The sequence below is a fragment of the Salminus brasiliensis genome, chromosome 12, assembly GCF_030463535.1.
Source record: "Salminus brasiliensis chromosome 12, fSalBra1.hap2, whole genome shotgun sequence".
In the NCBI taxonomy this organism is placed as follows: domain Eukaryota; kingdom Metazoa; phylum Chordata; class Actinopteri; order Characiformes; family Bryconidae; genus Salminus; species Salminus brasiliensis.
The window spans coordinates 32966238-32981905 of record NC_132889.1 but is presented as its reverse complement, the minus strand read 5'-3'; the positions used below and the strand labels follow the sequence as shown (position 1 = coordinate 32981905).

The window sequence follows — 15668 nt, the reverse complement described above, 5'->3', positions numbered from 1 at the left end:
GCTTGGCACAGGATTTACCTTGCTCGGATTAAAGCCACAGAGAAACGTACTTTTGGAATACTTAATGAAAGATTTCATAAGGTTCACTTATAACAACTGTTTAATAAACCAAAACCAGCCATAGCTTTTTTTATGTGACCATTTTCTGATTCTGATTAGCCCACCCTGTATTGTGCCCCAGTCCACACTAACCATTTATTTATGTTCCACAGTTCTGTGCAGACGTTTTAGGCACCCAAACACAAAACCATAAACCATGTCTCTCAGCAGTAAAAGGGTTTTTACTGTAGAGGCTCCAGATCTCATTAGAACAGATGCAGGTGAACATAAATCCAGTAAAAAGGAACAAGAGCTTCTCATTCTGAAGAAAGTAGTGAGATCTTCTGAGCTAGTCTGAAGGACAGAGCTTGGTTCCTCCAGGGTTCTCCTGGACGCCCCCCAGTCCAGCCAGCACAGTGTGGATGTGTTCAATCCCATCAGCAGCAGCAGCAGCAGCAGCAGCTCACCTGATTTAACCATCATTAAGCTCTGATTTACCAAACCAGGTGCTGGATGATCACTATAATAAACACTAGACTCCATGAGGAGAGCTTTGGACATGTTTTAATGAACACAGTGATGTAAAATCACGACTTTCTGTATGAATGTTATTAGTGTTTATTCTAATATCAGTGTTTTACTGAAGAAATAAACACTTACTGCCCAGATAAGGAGTTTAATATTGTGTAGGCTTGGATTCCACAAGATGTAGCCAGTAGCACTTCTGTGGGATTGGACCAGACGAGAGCCTTCATTCCCCACGCACTGACAGTTCTCAGTGAGCCTTGGGTGCCCTTTTGGTTGGTAGCACTTTTGGTTGGTATGTACCAATGTATACAGCTCCACAAGACCTATAAGGACTGCATGGAATCGGAAGTGAATGGTAGCAACCTTTTTGGGATTTTAACAACATTACTGGACAGTGCGGTTAACTGAGACCACCAGTGAAAATGCATGTATTGTATTGTGGCTGAGAGGAGGCAGGGTGAGGGTTCACCCCTTCCCACGCATTGCTTGGCCTCCCTAACGAACTCCATCTGGAGCCTTTTCAGAGAGCTGCTCCAGGTGTGGGTTAAAAATGACTGCAGGGGGAGATGCGGAGAGAGAAGGACACTGGGTGAGCATGAGGGCTAAAAGCCACGAAAGGTCCTACACTGCCTTTGTGTTTATTTGGGGTGTTGGTGATTTTTTATTTTTTTTGCAAAAAAAAAGATATTTGGATTTACTCCAAACCTGCGTCTTTGTTGCCTTTGTGTTGGACCAACAACCGGGTCACCATGGGCACACTCCTTTCCCAGAGGGATGGGTAAAATCTGCATTCCTTTCTAATTTATTACCTTTAATAATGTATCAATACTTTATCAATTAAAGCAATACTTTTATTCATTATTAAAATACATAATATTATATATTTTATAATATATATATATGATATTATTATTATATAAATTATTACTTTTTTCCAGTATTAGGTTGTGTGTCTTTTGTTTAATGAAATGTGTGCTACATAGACTCCAATAGTGGAAAGCTGATGGGCAGATCAGGTCCACATACGAGTCATCTAAACTCGAGCTTCAGTGAAAGATCTAAAAGTAAATTTGACATCTTATATAAAAAAGGCCACAACATGGTCACAAATTTGCTTGTAGTTTTACTTTGTAGTTCAGAATCTTAAATATTTCTTCTTCAATTTACTTGCCATAAATTGGTGACATCCCACAAAAAGAAAATTAAGTTGTGGCCACAACATAAGGCATGAGAAGAAGATGATGAAGTCTTGGCCACTACTTAGTAAGGTGTGGGAACGACTTCATTATCTTGTTCCCATGCCTTACTAAGTTGTAACCACTACTTAATTATCTCGTTTCCACGCCTTACTAAGTAGTGGCAACAACTTCATTATCTCTTTCCCATGCCTTACTAAGTTGTGGCCATGACTTAAGATCTCATTCCCATGCCTTACTAAGTTGTGGCAATGACTTCATTATCTGTTTCCCAAGCATTACTTAGTTGTAACCACGACTTAATTATCTCGTTCCCATGCCTTACTAAGTCATGGCCACAACTTAGGATCTTGTTCCCATGCCTTACTAAGTTGTAACCACTACTTAATTATCTGGTTGCCATGCCTTACTAAGTCATGACCATGACTTTATTATCTTGTTCCCACGCCTTACTAAGTAGTGGCAATGACTTCATTATCTCTTTCCCATGTCTAATTAAGTCTTGTATACTTCATTATCTCATTCCCAAGCCTGTGGGCATGTGGCCACGACGTAGGATCTCGTTCCCATGCCTTACTTAAATCATGGCCACAACTTCATTTTATTTGTGTGGGATGTTACCAGCGGGGCTCCATAGCTTCTTGTATTGAATGTCATCTATATCCTGATTGTAACGTTTTTTTGGGGGGGGGGTTTTATGGTTCTTCCAACACACTAATGTGAAAGTTCGTGCTGGACGACAGTTCAGCAGAATAAAGAAGCAGTGCTTGAGGGCTGTAGTCACATTAGATGTATTATCCACATGGATCATTTAATCCACACATACAGTCCTGTCTCAATAACAGTGAATGACAGACGCAAACCTTACTGAGTTGTTGAATTATTACATATTTACATACGAAAACCGCAGTGCATGTACATCCACCTCCTAAAACCAGCGCAAATGGTTCAAAGCTGAGTGCTACGAGAACAGTCATTGGCACAGTGGAAGGCTACTTGTTCTGGATTGTTGAGAATTTTATTTATTTTTGGTCATGCATTATTACGACCTACCTTCACTGCTACCTCTGTGTTTGATGACAGAAATCCAGGTGTGTTTTGGATGAATGCTAGCGTACTCCTGAAGCCTTCCTATGGCATAATGAACAAGCCTAGTGAGCCTACGAGCTGCAGGAGATTCAGGCTGTAAACTCTTTAAAAAAGCAGGTGCTTCAAATGGTTCCATAAAGAAGCTCTGTTTGTAGTACAGATGTGAAGAGAGTGTGAAGAGCCTCTACATTTGACATCAGGTGATGGTTTTCAGATCTAATTTGCCCTCATATGTTTCTTTCTGGAACTGCTGAAAAGTTCTTCTATGGCATCCCTCAAGGAACCACTTGAAGGCGCCTGCATTTTTAGCAGATTTAAGGTCAACTGCAAAGCTTTGTGAAAGCCAGACTACAGCTTGTCTAGCAATGAAGCAGAGTGTTAACAGTATGCGTGTTCATGTGTTCAGCGGTATGCCATGTTGCCATGACAACAAATCCACTGTCCTATTGCTGTTTCTTTTGAAGTTATCACTGCTCTCGTGGCTGATGATGCAACCTAAGAAAAGCGAATTGTAATTTTTAGCTAAACTTTTACCTAAAAACTGTTTAAATAAAAGATTTAAATAGTCGTCAAAAATAATTTACGTCGTTTAGATAAACTGCGCTATCTAATCCAAGTTAAAAAGAAGCAGCCAAGGTGTGGGTATGCATGGTACAGGTCTCTGACCATGTATGCATATCTGTGTATGGCATGTTATGGTGTTTTTAGGACTACCAAGTCTCCCCAGACTCAAGTCTAGCCGCAAAAGGGCAATCATCCTTTCAGTTCTCATCTTCTTGTCCGCTGGGTTCCACACCGAGCTTGAGTCTGTTTACAGAAACTTGTTTAGATGTTTTCAGACCTTCCATAGGTAGTTCTCCGCTGGCCAACCCCATTGCTGGGACACTACGGCCCTGGAAACGGCCACAGTCAGTCCTACTGTTATGGAGAGAAGTTCAGGGCCCACACTGCCAGAATGGCCCCACATGGGCATGAGTTCAGTCCAGTTCTGCTTGGTAGAAGGCCTTTAGGTCCGGACCCAGCTGACAGGCACCCAGAAGGCCTCCCTCTCCAGCCGCTCAAGAATGCCCCGCAGTTCAGCACAGGCACTGGCAGAGTCTTCCTTAATCAGGACCCGGTCCACCAGGTGTCCGTATTGCTGCTCGATCTGCTGGGCTGACTGACGCATTTCCTGCAGGTCCTCCTCCTGAAGAAGGGAAACCAGGGAAAGGAAGGGTCAAAGCTAGGGGTGTCAAAAGACAAAACAGGAGTATGGGTAATCGCTCAGAGACTCACTGTAACTCGCCCCTGCTCTCCCCCTGCTGGTGAGGTGGCAGCACTGCGGCGTCTGCGACTCTCCGGGATCCGTGGTTTCACAAAGATCACATAGGGCTTGAATTCGGCAGTTCGCAGGGTGTGCAAAGCCTAGTTGAAAAACAAGAAGAGGCCGTTATGTGCAGTTCAGTATAATTATATTGCAGATTTTTCCAACAATGTGGGCATAGCAACGGTGGCAGAACAAACTCTAATAACATCTACAATAATCTACAATAAAGTACATGTCCTAAAGTAACCGGACGCCACTTCTAATTGTTGAATACAGGCGTTTTAAGGTGCACTCCCCACTAAACACATATGGGGTTTTACATTTGTGCCCTACACCATTAAGCACGTCATCTGACGAGCTGTCCTTGATTTACAACAATCTCAAAACTTAAGCATGTCTCTATCCTATCAGATTGTGTCATTACACAATAAGGAGACACCTCAAGAAAGAATAATCCACCCTCGCTCCCATGCTAACATATAGGCCAGTATTTCTCAGCCCTGGTCCTGGAGGGCCCACAGCCCTGCACTTTTTAGTGCTTTCCCTGCTCCCAACTCCCCTGATCCAACTGATCACCACAAACACAGAGATGCAATAATAATAATAATAATAATAATGATTATTATAGACAGACAGACAGACAGACAGACAGAGAGAGAGAGAGAGAGAGAGAGAGATAGATAGATAGATATAGCATGAAGAAGACCCACTGAGAAGAACCAGGAATCAAAAGGAGAAATATGGAAAGAGAAAAACCACTAGGAAAGAAACACTAATAAGAACTAAGACTAAAAAAGGTGGGTGGGTGGGGCAAAATATTGCACTTTGTATTGCTACATAAAGGGACCTCTATTCCCTGAACCTGTGTGTGGAGTTTAAGTGGGTGTGTATCTGGTCCGCTGGGAGACCTGCGATACCACGACCCATCAGGCAAACCTGGTGGATTCCTGACTGCTTTTAGATATGAGACCATGGCAGGTAGGATGTCCACAGGAAATCATCAATAATACTGGCTATCGATTTGAATTCTGTGTCTGGCAACCAACCACAGCTGGACTTGCCAAAGAGATGCATTGGTCAGGCAGCTTGCAGCGTTTGTGGAACCTTCTGCTCATCACTATTATTACTGTAATCTAATTCTGTGACTCAGACAGGGCTCGTAAAGGGCATCTCTATAAGGGCAATCATGATGGTTCCATATGAATTTAGGAGGTTTGAGGTACTGCAAGTTCACCGTTAAGTGTTAAGCGCTGGTCTGTTTGGTCTTCCAGAGCGTTTTCTAAAAGAGGAAGTGCGGGACAGCACATCTGGAGGGCTGTCAAAGCTGCTTGTTAGGAGCGCAGAGCACAAATGAAGCACTAGGGGGCAGCAGATTTCCATTTTAAGAGCTCAGTGAAATGAAACACCCTCTCTTGCCAAGTGCCAATTTTGGATTTCTTCTGTGTACTGAAGCCTGGAGGACGGGTTTAGGAAAAGACTGATTGGTCGAATTGTTCTCCAGACTCCAGAATCAAGAAGACGCTAGACAGTGGGTGGGGGGTGGGGGTGTGTGGGGGGCGGGGTATCTTCATGGTTTACAGCAGAGCGGAACACCATGTTTTTTTTCTTTCTGTTGATCCTCAAGAAACCACCATACCTCAGGCTGCACATCCACCAGGCACATCTTGTTCTTGGCTTGAACAGAACGGATTGCCTCTATACTGGTACCATACTGGTTCTCCTTATATTCTCCGTGCTCTATGAACCTACACAGCAGAAAAGAGCAGAACATAGAACGACCTTTAGGACAAAAACATAATGGATACATGAACCTTCAGTTAGAAGACATGCAAAGTCCAGCTTTCTCCAAGGAACACCTCAACAGACTGTTCATACTGTTCTAGAGTGTTCTATCCCATGCACACAGTCCTAGAATGTTCTCCCCATTTACCCTGTTCTAGAATGTTCTTCCCATTTACCCTGTTCTAGAATGTTCTCCATATTTACCCTGTTCTAGAGTGTTCTCCCCATGCACACAGTCCTAGAATGTTCTCCCCATGCACAGTTCTAGAATGGTCTCCCCCATTGCACTGTTCTAGGATGTTCTCCCCTATTTCACACAGTTCAAGAATGTTCTCCTCATTTATCCTGTTCTAGAGTGTTCTCCCTATTTACCCTGTTCTAGAGTGTTCTCCCCATGCACACAGTCCTAGAATGTTCTCCCCATTTACCCTGTTCTAGAGTGTTCTACCCCATGCACAGTTCTAGAGTGTTCTACCCCATGCACAGTTCTAGAATGTTCTTCCCATACACAGTTCTAGAATGTTCTCCCCATGAAAAGTTCTAGAATGTTCTCCCCCATTTACCCTGTTCTAGAATGTTCTTCATATTTACCCTGTTCTAGAGTGTTCTCCCCATGCACAGTTCTAGAGTGTTCTACCCCATGCACACTTCTAGACTGTTCTCCCCATAGCACACTGTTCTAGAATGTTCTCCATATTTACCCTGTTCTAGAATGTTCTTCCCCATTGCACACTGTTCTAGAATGTTCTCCATATTTACCCTGTTCTACAATGTTCTCCCCCATAGCACACTGTTCTAGAATGTTCTCCATATTTACCCTGTTCTAGAATGTTCTCCCCCATTGCACACTGTTCTAGAATGTTCTCCATATTTACCCTGTTCTAGAATGTTCTCCCCCATTGCACACTGTTCTAGAATGTTCTCCATATTTACCCTGTTCTAGAATGTTCTCCCCTATTGCACACTGTTCTAGAAAAAGCTAAATCTAGATGCTCTGCTGTCCTTTCCTGGACAGTAGAGACAGTAGAGACAGCCAACATAGGAATATTGGTGTTGGCAGGGGTCAAGTGTATCGTGGGCTATCAACCTCTCAATCCAGATGCAGCCCATCAGCTAAATTTGCTCTTTTAACTTAGAACAGGAGATGCTAGGCTAATGCTGCTGGTGACAGTCTAAGTCCAGTGTTTGTTAGCAACATTAGCCTCGTACCTCCTATCGTGAACCAAAGAAGCACATGTTAAAGTAGAACAGTTTCTTGACGAAGTGACGGGATCTGGAACAGGTGAAAAATTACGTTATCAGATTCTTCACCAAACTGTCCCTTTAAGGGTCCGACACACTGCATACGCCACTGTCCCACTGTTAGCATTACAAACTTTACGTGCACCATCACCCAGCGATACACTGCAGTGATTCGTCCGAGCTGACGGCTGATCTACTCGACTGTGGATTCGTCACCGCGTGTGAAAGCGTGAGCAGCTTACCGCTTGACGCCCAAGAGAAAGTGTCATTTCATGTGACTGTGGGGAAAAATAGGCTTAGTGGATTGAGGCTGAAACGTGAACTTCCCACAAATCACAGTTTGACGCGAGCCCGGTTTAACACGCCTCTTCTGCTTCAGCTGGTTGATGTGTGCTTTTACTCGGGAAATCAATGCCAAATCATCAGAGCAGAACCGGCTTAAGCCTTCAGTGCTTTAAAGGCTCACAGCTGCGCTCGCTCGTACTCACTTGTTGTTCTGGGCGTCAGCATCAAAGGCCTGCTTGGTGACAAAGTGGTACTCCACACCCTCCTTCTCATGGCTTTTCTTGGGTCTCGTGGTATCTTTAGAAAGGAACAGACATTTACAGATTAATCCAATGAATGCGCCTGCAGGTGATCTTTCTCCCGAGAAACTCTAGGGTATTAGAATTAGTCTAGGGTTTAGGATTTAGGGTTTAGGGTTAGGGCTAGTTATATATTAGTCAAGGGACAGGTGATAATACCACGCTGTAGACTCTGTAGATTCCGTCTCTAAACCAAGGTGAGCACATGCAGAAAATGTGACATTAAAATACACTAAATGTCCAAAAGTTTGTGGACACCCCTTCTAATGAAACAGCTTGTCTTAGTCCTTGTAGAGAATTACTGCTAAAGGAATAGGATACCAAGTGTGGGTTAGAGGGGTATAAAGCCCCCTCCGTTCTTTGGAATGATGGATGGTGCTTTATCCAGTGCTTTTGAGATGAGGTAGACCGAGTTGGGGATAAGGTGGGGTGGTGCTTGCTCTTGCTCTTGTCCAGTGTTGCTGAATGCAATCAAATCCACACAGCAATGCTCCTTCAAAATGTGATAGGAAGCAGCCTTCTCTGGATAGTAGAGACAGTTACTCTATCAAAAGCAGGTCAAACTCTTTATAATACCCTTGATTTTGGAAGAAACGACGACTGAGCAGGTGTCCCAATACTTTTGTCCATATAGCGTATAGTGTATGGACTTAAATCATACTGTGGTATATTATATCGTTTTAGAATTTTTCATTTATGGATTACAACTGTAAGCAAGTGTGCAGGGAGTCTGGCCTCATCACAAAGGTCATCAGCAGCTAGTAGATCATTTGCCTCATAGCCATCAGGGACACGCTAGTAATATGCGGGAGACTCCCGTAACTTCCAGGAGAGGCTGAGAAGTGTGTTTGTCAGTGTTCGTGGTTTGAAGTATGTATTATTATTATTATGCATTATGTAGAATATTTATACATCTCAGTGATTAGGAGGAGGAACGTACGGGGTACGGCCACAGCATAGCGATGGGGGTTTTCTGCTATTACTTTCTGCTTCAGCTCGTTAATGCGTGCTCCCAGAGAACCTGCAGACAGGATAAACACAAATTCAGGTAGTCAGTGTTGGTTCCATAAAGACAATCATGTGTGTAAAAGAGATGTGTGAGTGTGAAGAATCTATCAAAGGTTTAAAGGACCTTTACTTGATGCGAAGTTCATGCCACACATTGATTTGTCTCAAGTCCTTCAACCTTTGCCTTACCAATTAGCACCACCAGTCGAGGTCTCTCACTGGGTCGATGTTGGTATCGCGTCACTTCCTCGTAGGTCAGGAAATCTGGCTCTCCGGGGTCGGATGCGTTGGCCTCTCCTGATGATCCCTGGCGATCTTTACGACTCAAACGAAAACTCCTTCTCAAACCAGCTGATACCAAAAGACAACAGAGGACATGGTTCAACTGTGAGCTGATTTCTGAGATGCTTTAAGATGATTCGATGGAGTGTGAAAAGATGATGCTCACATGCAAATGTATCAATAGCTCAATTCATTACATTTGAGATCTTAAACTCATTAGTGCTCTTGGTACATCCCCCAAATAGCCACAAATAAGGTGACCAGCATTCAGATTTACACAGGTAATAAAAGTGCTACTCATCTTTTAGATTTTATACTTGATATTGCATGCACACTTCCCAAGGAAAGGCTAGCAACTGAAAAGACTGTCCTTTGGAATCAGTGTATCATTCATTCTGTTCATATTCAGCTGAGAAGCCAAATAAATAAAAAAAAAATTCAGTTATTTCCCTTTTTTCTGAATCTGGTGTAAATTAAAAATACTTTATTTATATATTTATACTTTATTTATATATATATATATATATATATATATATATATATATATATATATACTATATAATCATTTTAGGCTCAAATGTAAGTAAGAAATGAAAAACGGATCAGGGATGGAACTTAATTTTTAGATTTAATTTGTTCCGTTTATGAGACCCAGAAGCTACTGTCTGGTGAGCTACACTCAGTTCTGCTAGCCTTGACATCAATCTTGGAGTTTCGAAGCTTCGGCTGGAGCTGAAAATGGATAGGGTCCCATCTTGTGTCGAGGACAACGCTAAAAAAATCAACAGGATTCTCTAGGTGTTGTCATTTCATCTACAAATACGTCATATTTAACGTTATTTCGTGGCGTCATTCAATGGCACAGATGTTAAGTCCTTAATACTACTAACTAACATTCCTGCTACACAGCTACTAACATGGTGAACTCTTTCCTTCATTGTTTAGTTTTGAACAGGTGTCTCTACATCCCTGATGACAGCAATGTAGCCATGTTTGCTCACAGTAGGGGGCGCTATGAAGGGCATGACCATGGTTAATGGTCCATTTGGTTAATACCAAATTAGCAATACTGATCAGATATAAAGAATAAGCTATAATAAGATATAATGCTATAAAGAAGCTTTCATATTCTTTTTTTTTTATTATTTGAACATAGAAAGTTTTTTGACATCATAATAACAGAATAGCAGAAAAAGAAATAACGGAAAAGCGGAAAACTGGAATCTTAACTGAATATGAAAAGAATGAATGATGCGCGGATTCTTCAATATAACTGTAATGACTGGTTATGCCCATGCTTCATGTTTTATACCAGAAGTTGCTTTGGAACTGTGGGTCATTATTATATGAATATTAGCTATTAGCCCTAAGCTAAGTCTTAACGGAAGCAGGCATAATCCGTCTGTCCATCAATCAATAACACAGTGAAGTGCACAGATCTAAAGGGGAGTTAGTGGTGGCTCCTGAGTGGAGTGAACAGGGACTGTACCTGAATAAAAGTCCCAGGAAAACACCTGGCCACAGGAGGGCGCCACCGCTTTACACTTCGGAGAGACTACAACGCGTATTAGACCACTATACACTCGCGCACAGGCCACCCTCTGCCCTCAGTACCAACCCTAGGTCAGCACTCTTGTGTTTTTTTACGTCTGCTCTCACTAACCCGGACCTGGACCTACCCAGATCTGGCAAAGCTACATGATACTGAACCTGGTCCTGGACTTCTCAACTGACCTGGTAAAATCTGGCTTTCCCAATAAGGACTGAATCTGACCCCTGGGCCAAGCTTAGAGCAAACGGCCTTTCCACAAGAGGCACTGTGAGTCTGACCCCAGGTCAGCTGTTAAAGGGCAGAGCGTTCCCATCACGCACATCAGCTATCACACACTTAAACCAGTGAGTGAGCGAGCAGCCAATCGTGCGGGGCGGAGTGTGATGAGCGGCCAATAGCGGGGCAGCAGCCTTGGCGGTGGCTTTGAGGTGAAGGGGCAACTGGTAAGGGTCATGGACCAAGGCACAGGGCAACAGAGGCAGGACGATGGAGGAGGGAAGGGGGGGGGGACAGGGTAATGCCTCAACATCACACACATGAAGCCTCAGTCGGGTATCGTTTTTTCACTTTCTGACATAATTTAAATGTCAGTGTTTTTTTTAACATTGTGTCAGAATTTTTTGCTGAATGGACCAATAGAAATGCTCCAAAATTACTTGGAATAAAATCTTTTTCTACTGATTTCCATTAAGTTAAGGTTTTCTCTCCCTTTGCCTTTTTTGCTGGAGATACAAGGTTTTTGCAAGACAGAGACCATGTATTCAATCCTTTTAACAGGGCTGTCAACAAATATTATGGTAATCTGCTTAAGCATTTAGTTCTAGGCTCCTTCATATGTGCAGTACTGTAAAAAAAAATTACATTGATATTACTGGACAGTAGGGGGCAGTGGTGGCTCAGCAGTTAGAGCGCCAGGCTATCGATAACAGTGTTGTGGGTTTGATTCCCGGGCTCGGCAAGCTGCCACTGTTGGGCCCTTGAGCAAGGCCCTTTACCCTCTCTGCTCCCCGGGCGCTGGGGTTGGCTGTCCACCGCTCTGGATGTGTGTGTGTGTGTGCTCACTGCCCTTTATTCGCTAGTGTGTGTGTGTGTGTTCACTACCACAGATGGGTCAAATGCGGAGGACACGTTTCGCTGTATGTAGTACAGTGACAGATACGTGCATCTTAAACCTTAGAGAATAATATTTTATTTTTTAGAAGCTCTAAACAGCCTTGATTCACATATTATATTTAGTCTGTTTAGTTTTTTTGACTTATGTATGTCAATATCATGACATAAACATTGTTTTCTCAAGATAACAGAATAATGATTAATAATGTAATCATCAATGTAATGCTAATGAAAATATTTTTGTAATTAATCTTTTTTTATTTTATTCTTATTATTTTTTAAATTTATTCTTATTATTTGATCGAAAATGGCAGGGAAAACAGCATTTTCACCTCTGAAATGCTAAGAAATGCTGCACAGTAGAAAAGTGCACCACCAGTTTCAGCTAAGCCCCACCTATCATCACACGTTAGTCACACAGCTTCAAACAAGTGTGCACTTGGGGTAGTTGTTGGCTAGCTAGGTAGCTGGTTGTTGACGTGGGACTAAGGTGCTGTCACTATGATCAGAGGGTCACTGGTTCGAATCCCGATCATGCTGCTAGCCATCTGCAGCAGAGACACTGAGAGAGCACAACTGGACTGGCCTTGCTCTCTCCAGGCTGGGTGGATGCGGTGCTTCCCTCAAAGTGCGTTGGTTGCCTGGCGACGTTGCTTTGGCAGCAGACCGAAAAATTAGAGGGGGGGTGCGGGGTCCGCCCTCACAGGTGATGGGGGCATTGTGTATGATTGAGGGAGTGTGTGTGTGGGGGGGTTACGTACTGGTTTTTTAAATTGGCTGTCCACATTGGGGAGAAAAAGGGAAATCTGATGATAATAATAATAATAATAATAATAATAATAATAATAATGATAATAATAATAAAGGTTTTTAAAGGTTTTTTATTATAACATTTTATTTGATATATATAAATATATCTGTATATATATATTAAATTTGCATTCAAGTTGACAGCCCTTTAAAGAGATTGCCCTATATAACCTACAAACCCCTATTCACAGACAATTTTATTAATATTATTATATTATTCCTAATTATCCTATCCTATCCTATAATATCCTAATTATTAAACTGAGAGTTCATCTCTTCAGCAGTAGAGGGCGCTGTTTACATGTGATTTTGGCAGCATTCTAACATCATAAAGACGAAACACAGGATGTATGATGTCAAAGTGACCTTGGGAAATGTGAGGAAGAAAAGGTGATCAGTTAGATAGCTGTCTGTCATCCGTCTGGATCCTTATCTCCAGTGTTTTCACATCACTGCTTTTTTTGTAGGATTTAACAGTAAAATTAAAGGTGAAAATCAACCTTCTCTTAGTTTTCACACCTCTGTGTCTCTGACTCTCGCATTACGAGCCACATTCACACCCTTCACTTAATGAGCTTCTAATATGACAGACTTGTCTGTAACACGTTTAGAGAGGTGGCACTCTTCTCTTTCTCTCTCTTCGTTTCGAGCAGAGTGAGACAGAAGCGTGAGTGAAAACAGCCGTACAGTATTTACACCCCTTTCAGCCGCTCTTTACCCTCTGATCAAACAGGGCAAATTCACCTGCTCTGATGCCCACTTGTTTAAAGTGTTAAGTCCTGTGTAACAGTCTTGTGGTGTATTTACTGTACAGCTGGATGCAAATGTTTTGGTACTTCTGGTTTTTGTTGATTTTTGTCTATATGTCTGTCTGTCTATCTATCTGTATGTCTAACCATCTACCTACCTGTCTATGTCTGTCTGTCTGTCTGTCTATCTACCTACCTGTCTATATGTCTGTCTATGTATCTGTATGTCTATCTATCTACCTACCTGTATATATGTCTGTCTGTCTATCTATCTGTATGTCTATCTACCTACCTACCTGTCTATATGTCTGTCTATCTATCTGTATGTCTATCTATCTACCTACCTGTCTATATGTCTGTCTGTCTATCTATCTGTATGTCTATCTACCTACCTACCTGTCTATATGTCTGTCTATCTATCTGTATGTCTATCTATCTACCTACCTGTCTATATGTCTGTCTGTCTATCTGTATGTCTATCTACCTACCTACCTGTCTATATGTCTGTATGTCTATCTATCTACCTACCTGTCTGTATGTCTGTCTATCTACCTACCTGTCTATATGTCTGTCTGTCTATCTATCTGTATGTCTATCTATCTACCTACCTGTCTATATGTCTGTCTGTCTATCTATCTACCCAACCTGTCACTATGTCTGTCTGTCTATCTATCTGTACGTCTATCTATCTATCTGTCTATTTGTCTGTCTGTCTATCTACCTACCTGTCTATATGTCTGTCTATCTACCTACCTGTCTATATGTCTCTCTGTCTATCTATCTACCTACCTGTCTATATGCCTGTCTGTCTATTTAATTATCTGTCTGTCTATCTACATGTCTATCTAGCTGTCCGTTTATCTGTCTGTCTACCTATTTATCTGTCTATATATCTACCTATCTATCTACATGTCTATCTGTCTATCCAGCTGTCCGTCTATCTGTCTGTCTACCTATTTATCTGTCTATATATCTACCTATCTACATGTCTGTCTGTCTATCCAGCTGTCCGCCTATCTATCTGTCTATATACATGTCTGTCTATGTCTGTCCGTCTATATATCTGTCTATCTATGTATCCATCCACATGTCTGTCTGCCCAGCTGCCTGTCTATCTATCTACCTATTTATCTATCTGTCTATCTAAATACATGTCTCTCTGTCTATCTACGTGTCTGTCTATCTATGTCTGTCTGTCTATATATCTGTCTGTCTATATGTCTATCTATATATCTGCCTGTCTATCTATCCATCTGTCTGTGTGTCTGTCCGTCTATTTATCTGTCTGTAATATAATCCTGTTTATTCTGTCTTGTTGTTTCTTCGACCTATATTTCTCCCTCCCTCCATCTGTTTACCTCATGACCTCTCCTCTCCTGCCCTCCTCCTCAGGATCCTGCACCTGCTGCTACTACTCATCACTGGCACGACACCAAGCACACACGGGGCGTGTTTTCTGAACGGCGGGTCAGCAGGTAGGACGCAGGCAGAGTGCTCAGATAACGGTCAGTGCAGTCGGTGGGTGGGAGTGGGAGTGTGAATGGGTGGTCGGGAGTGGAGGAGGCATGCAGGCTCTCACCTATGTAGTGTCCATTGAAATAGCCCTCACAGTCACAGTCGTCTGTAGGGAGGCAAGCAGGGAGAGAAGGGATTGAGCCGAGGAAGAAGAGAGGAGCATAGGGAGACTGAGGAAGGCACCGCAAGCACTGGGGCTACAGGGAGGAGGCAGGGGGAGTACACACACGCACATGCAGGCAGGCAGGCAGGCAGGCAGGCAGCAGGTACAAGGAAGGAAAGTTGTCAGATCGCCCCCTGCTGTTTGGAATGGAGAGTCTCCATTAAGAATACTCTGTGTTCTGGATAGGTTTAGGGACCTTGAGGAACGTTTGGAGGTTCTTCAATTTGAAACTAAGGAGGAACCTCTTAGGGTGCTTTGGGGAACCTTCAAGAAGAGTTTTTTTTTTTAGAAGAAATGGGTTCCTCAAAGCACCTTAAGAGGTTCCTCCACAGTTTAAAACTGAAGAACCTCCAAATGTTCCTTGAGGATCTTAGTTTTTTAGCAGTTCAGTCTTAATCCCTGTCTGGAATATTGGCTCGGCGCCAGTGTTCCTAATGAAGTGATGCTAAATAGCAAAAATTAATCTATATCATCGCTGTCACGCAAAAACTTTACAGGAGGAGGAAATGGCCTTTCAATGGAAGTCAATGTAAAAAGATTATATTATAAGTCATTTTGGTCCATTTATTATGAATTGTGGAAATAACAATTTTGCCAAAAAGGTGAAAATGGACAGAAATGGAGATATAAGGTTTTTGCGTAACAGAGACCATCTCTAATCTCTGTAGCTGGCTTGTGAGGCAGCTACAAGTGCAGTAGGTTCCTTCATT

At 42.4% G+C, this 15668-nt stretch overlaps 1 protein-coding gene across 2 annotated transcripts in view; it reads right to left on the bottom strand.

The window, feature by feature from the left end:
* Positions 1-2538: 2538 nt before the first annotated feature.
* The window catches only part of mpp3a (MAGUK p55 scaffold protein 3a), a 38553-nt gene continuing 25423 nt past the window's right edge, over positions 2539-15668 (bottom strand). The window contains exons 13-20 of one of the 2 annotated variants that reach the window (XM_072693301.1): positions 14860-14901; positions 10546-10611; positions 8964-9125; positions 8707-8787; positions 7671-7764; positions 5795-5903; positions 4128-4256; positions 2539-4038 (exon numbers count right to left, since the gene is read on the bottom strand). In XM_072693301.1, coding sequence (XP_072549402.1) covers positions 3859-4038; positions 4128-4256; positions 5795-5903; positions 7671-7764; positions 8707-8787; positions 8964-9125; positions 10546-10611; positions 14860-14901 — 863 coding nt within the window. In that variant the 3' untranslated portion in view covers positions 2539-3858. The remainder of the gene's footprint in view (positions 4039-4127; positions 4257-5794; positions 5904-7670; positions 7765-8706; positions 8788-8963; positions 9126-10545; positions 10612-14859; positions 14902-15668) is intronic. The other variant, XM_072693302.1, reaches the window with a different exon arrangement.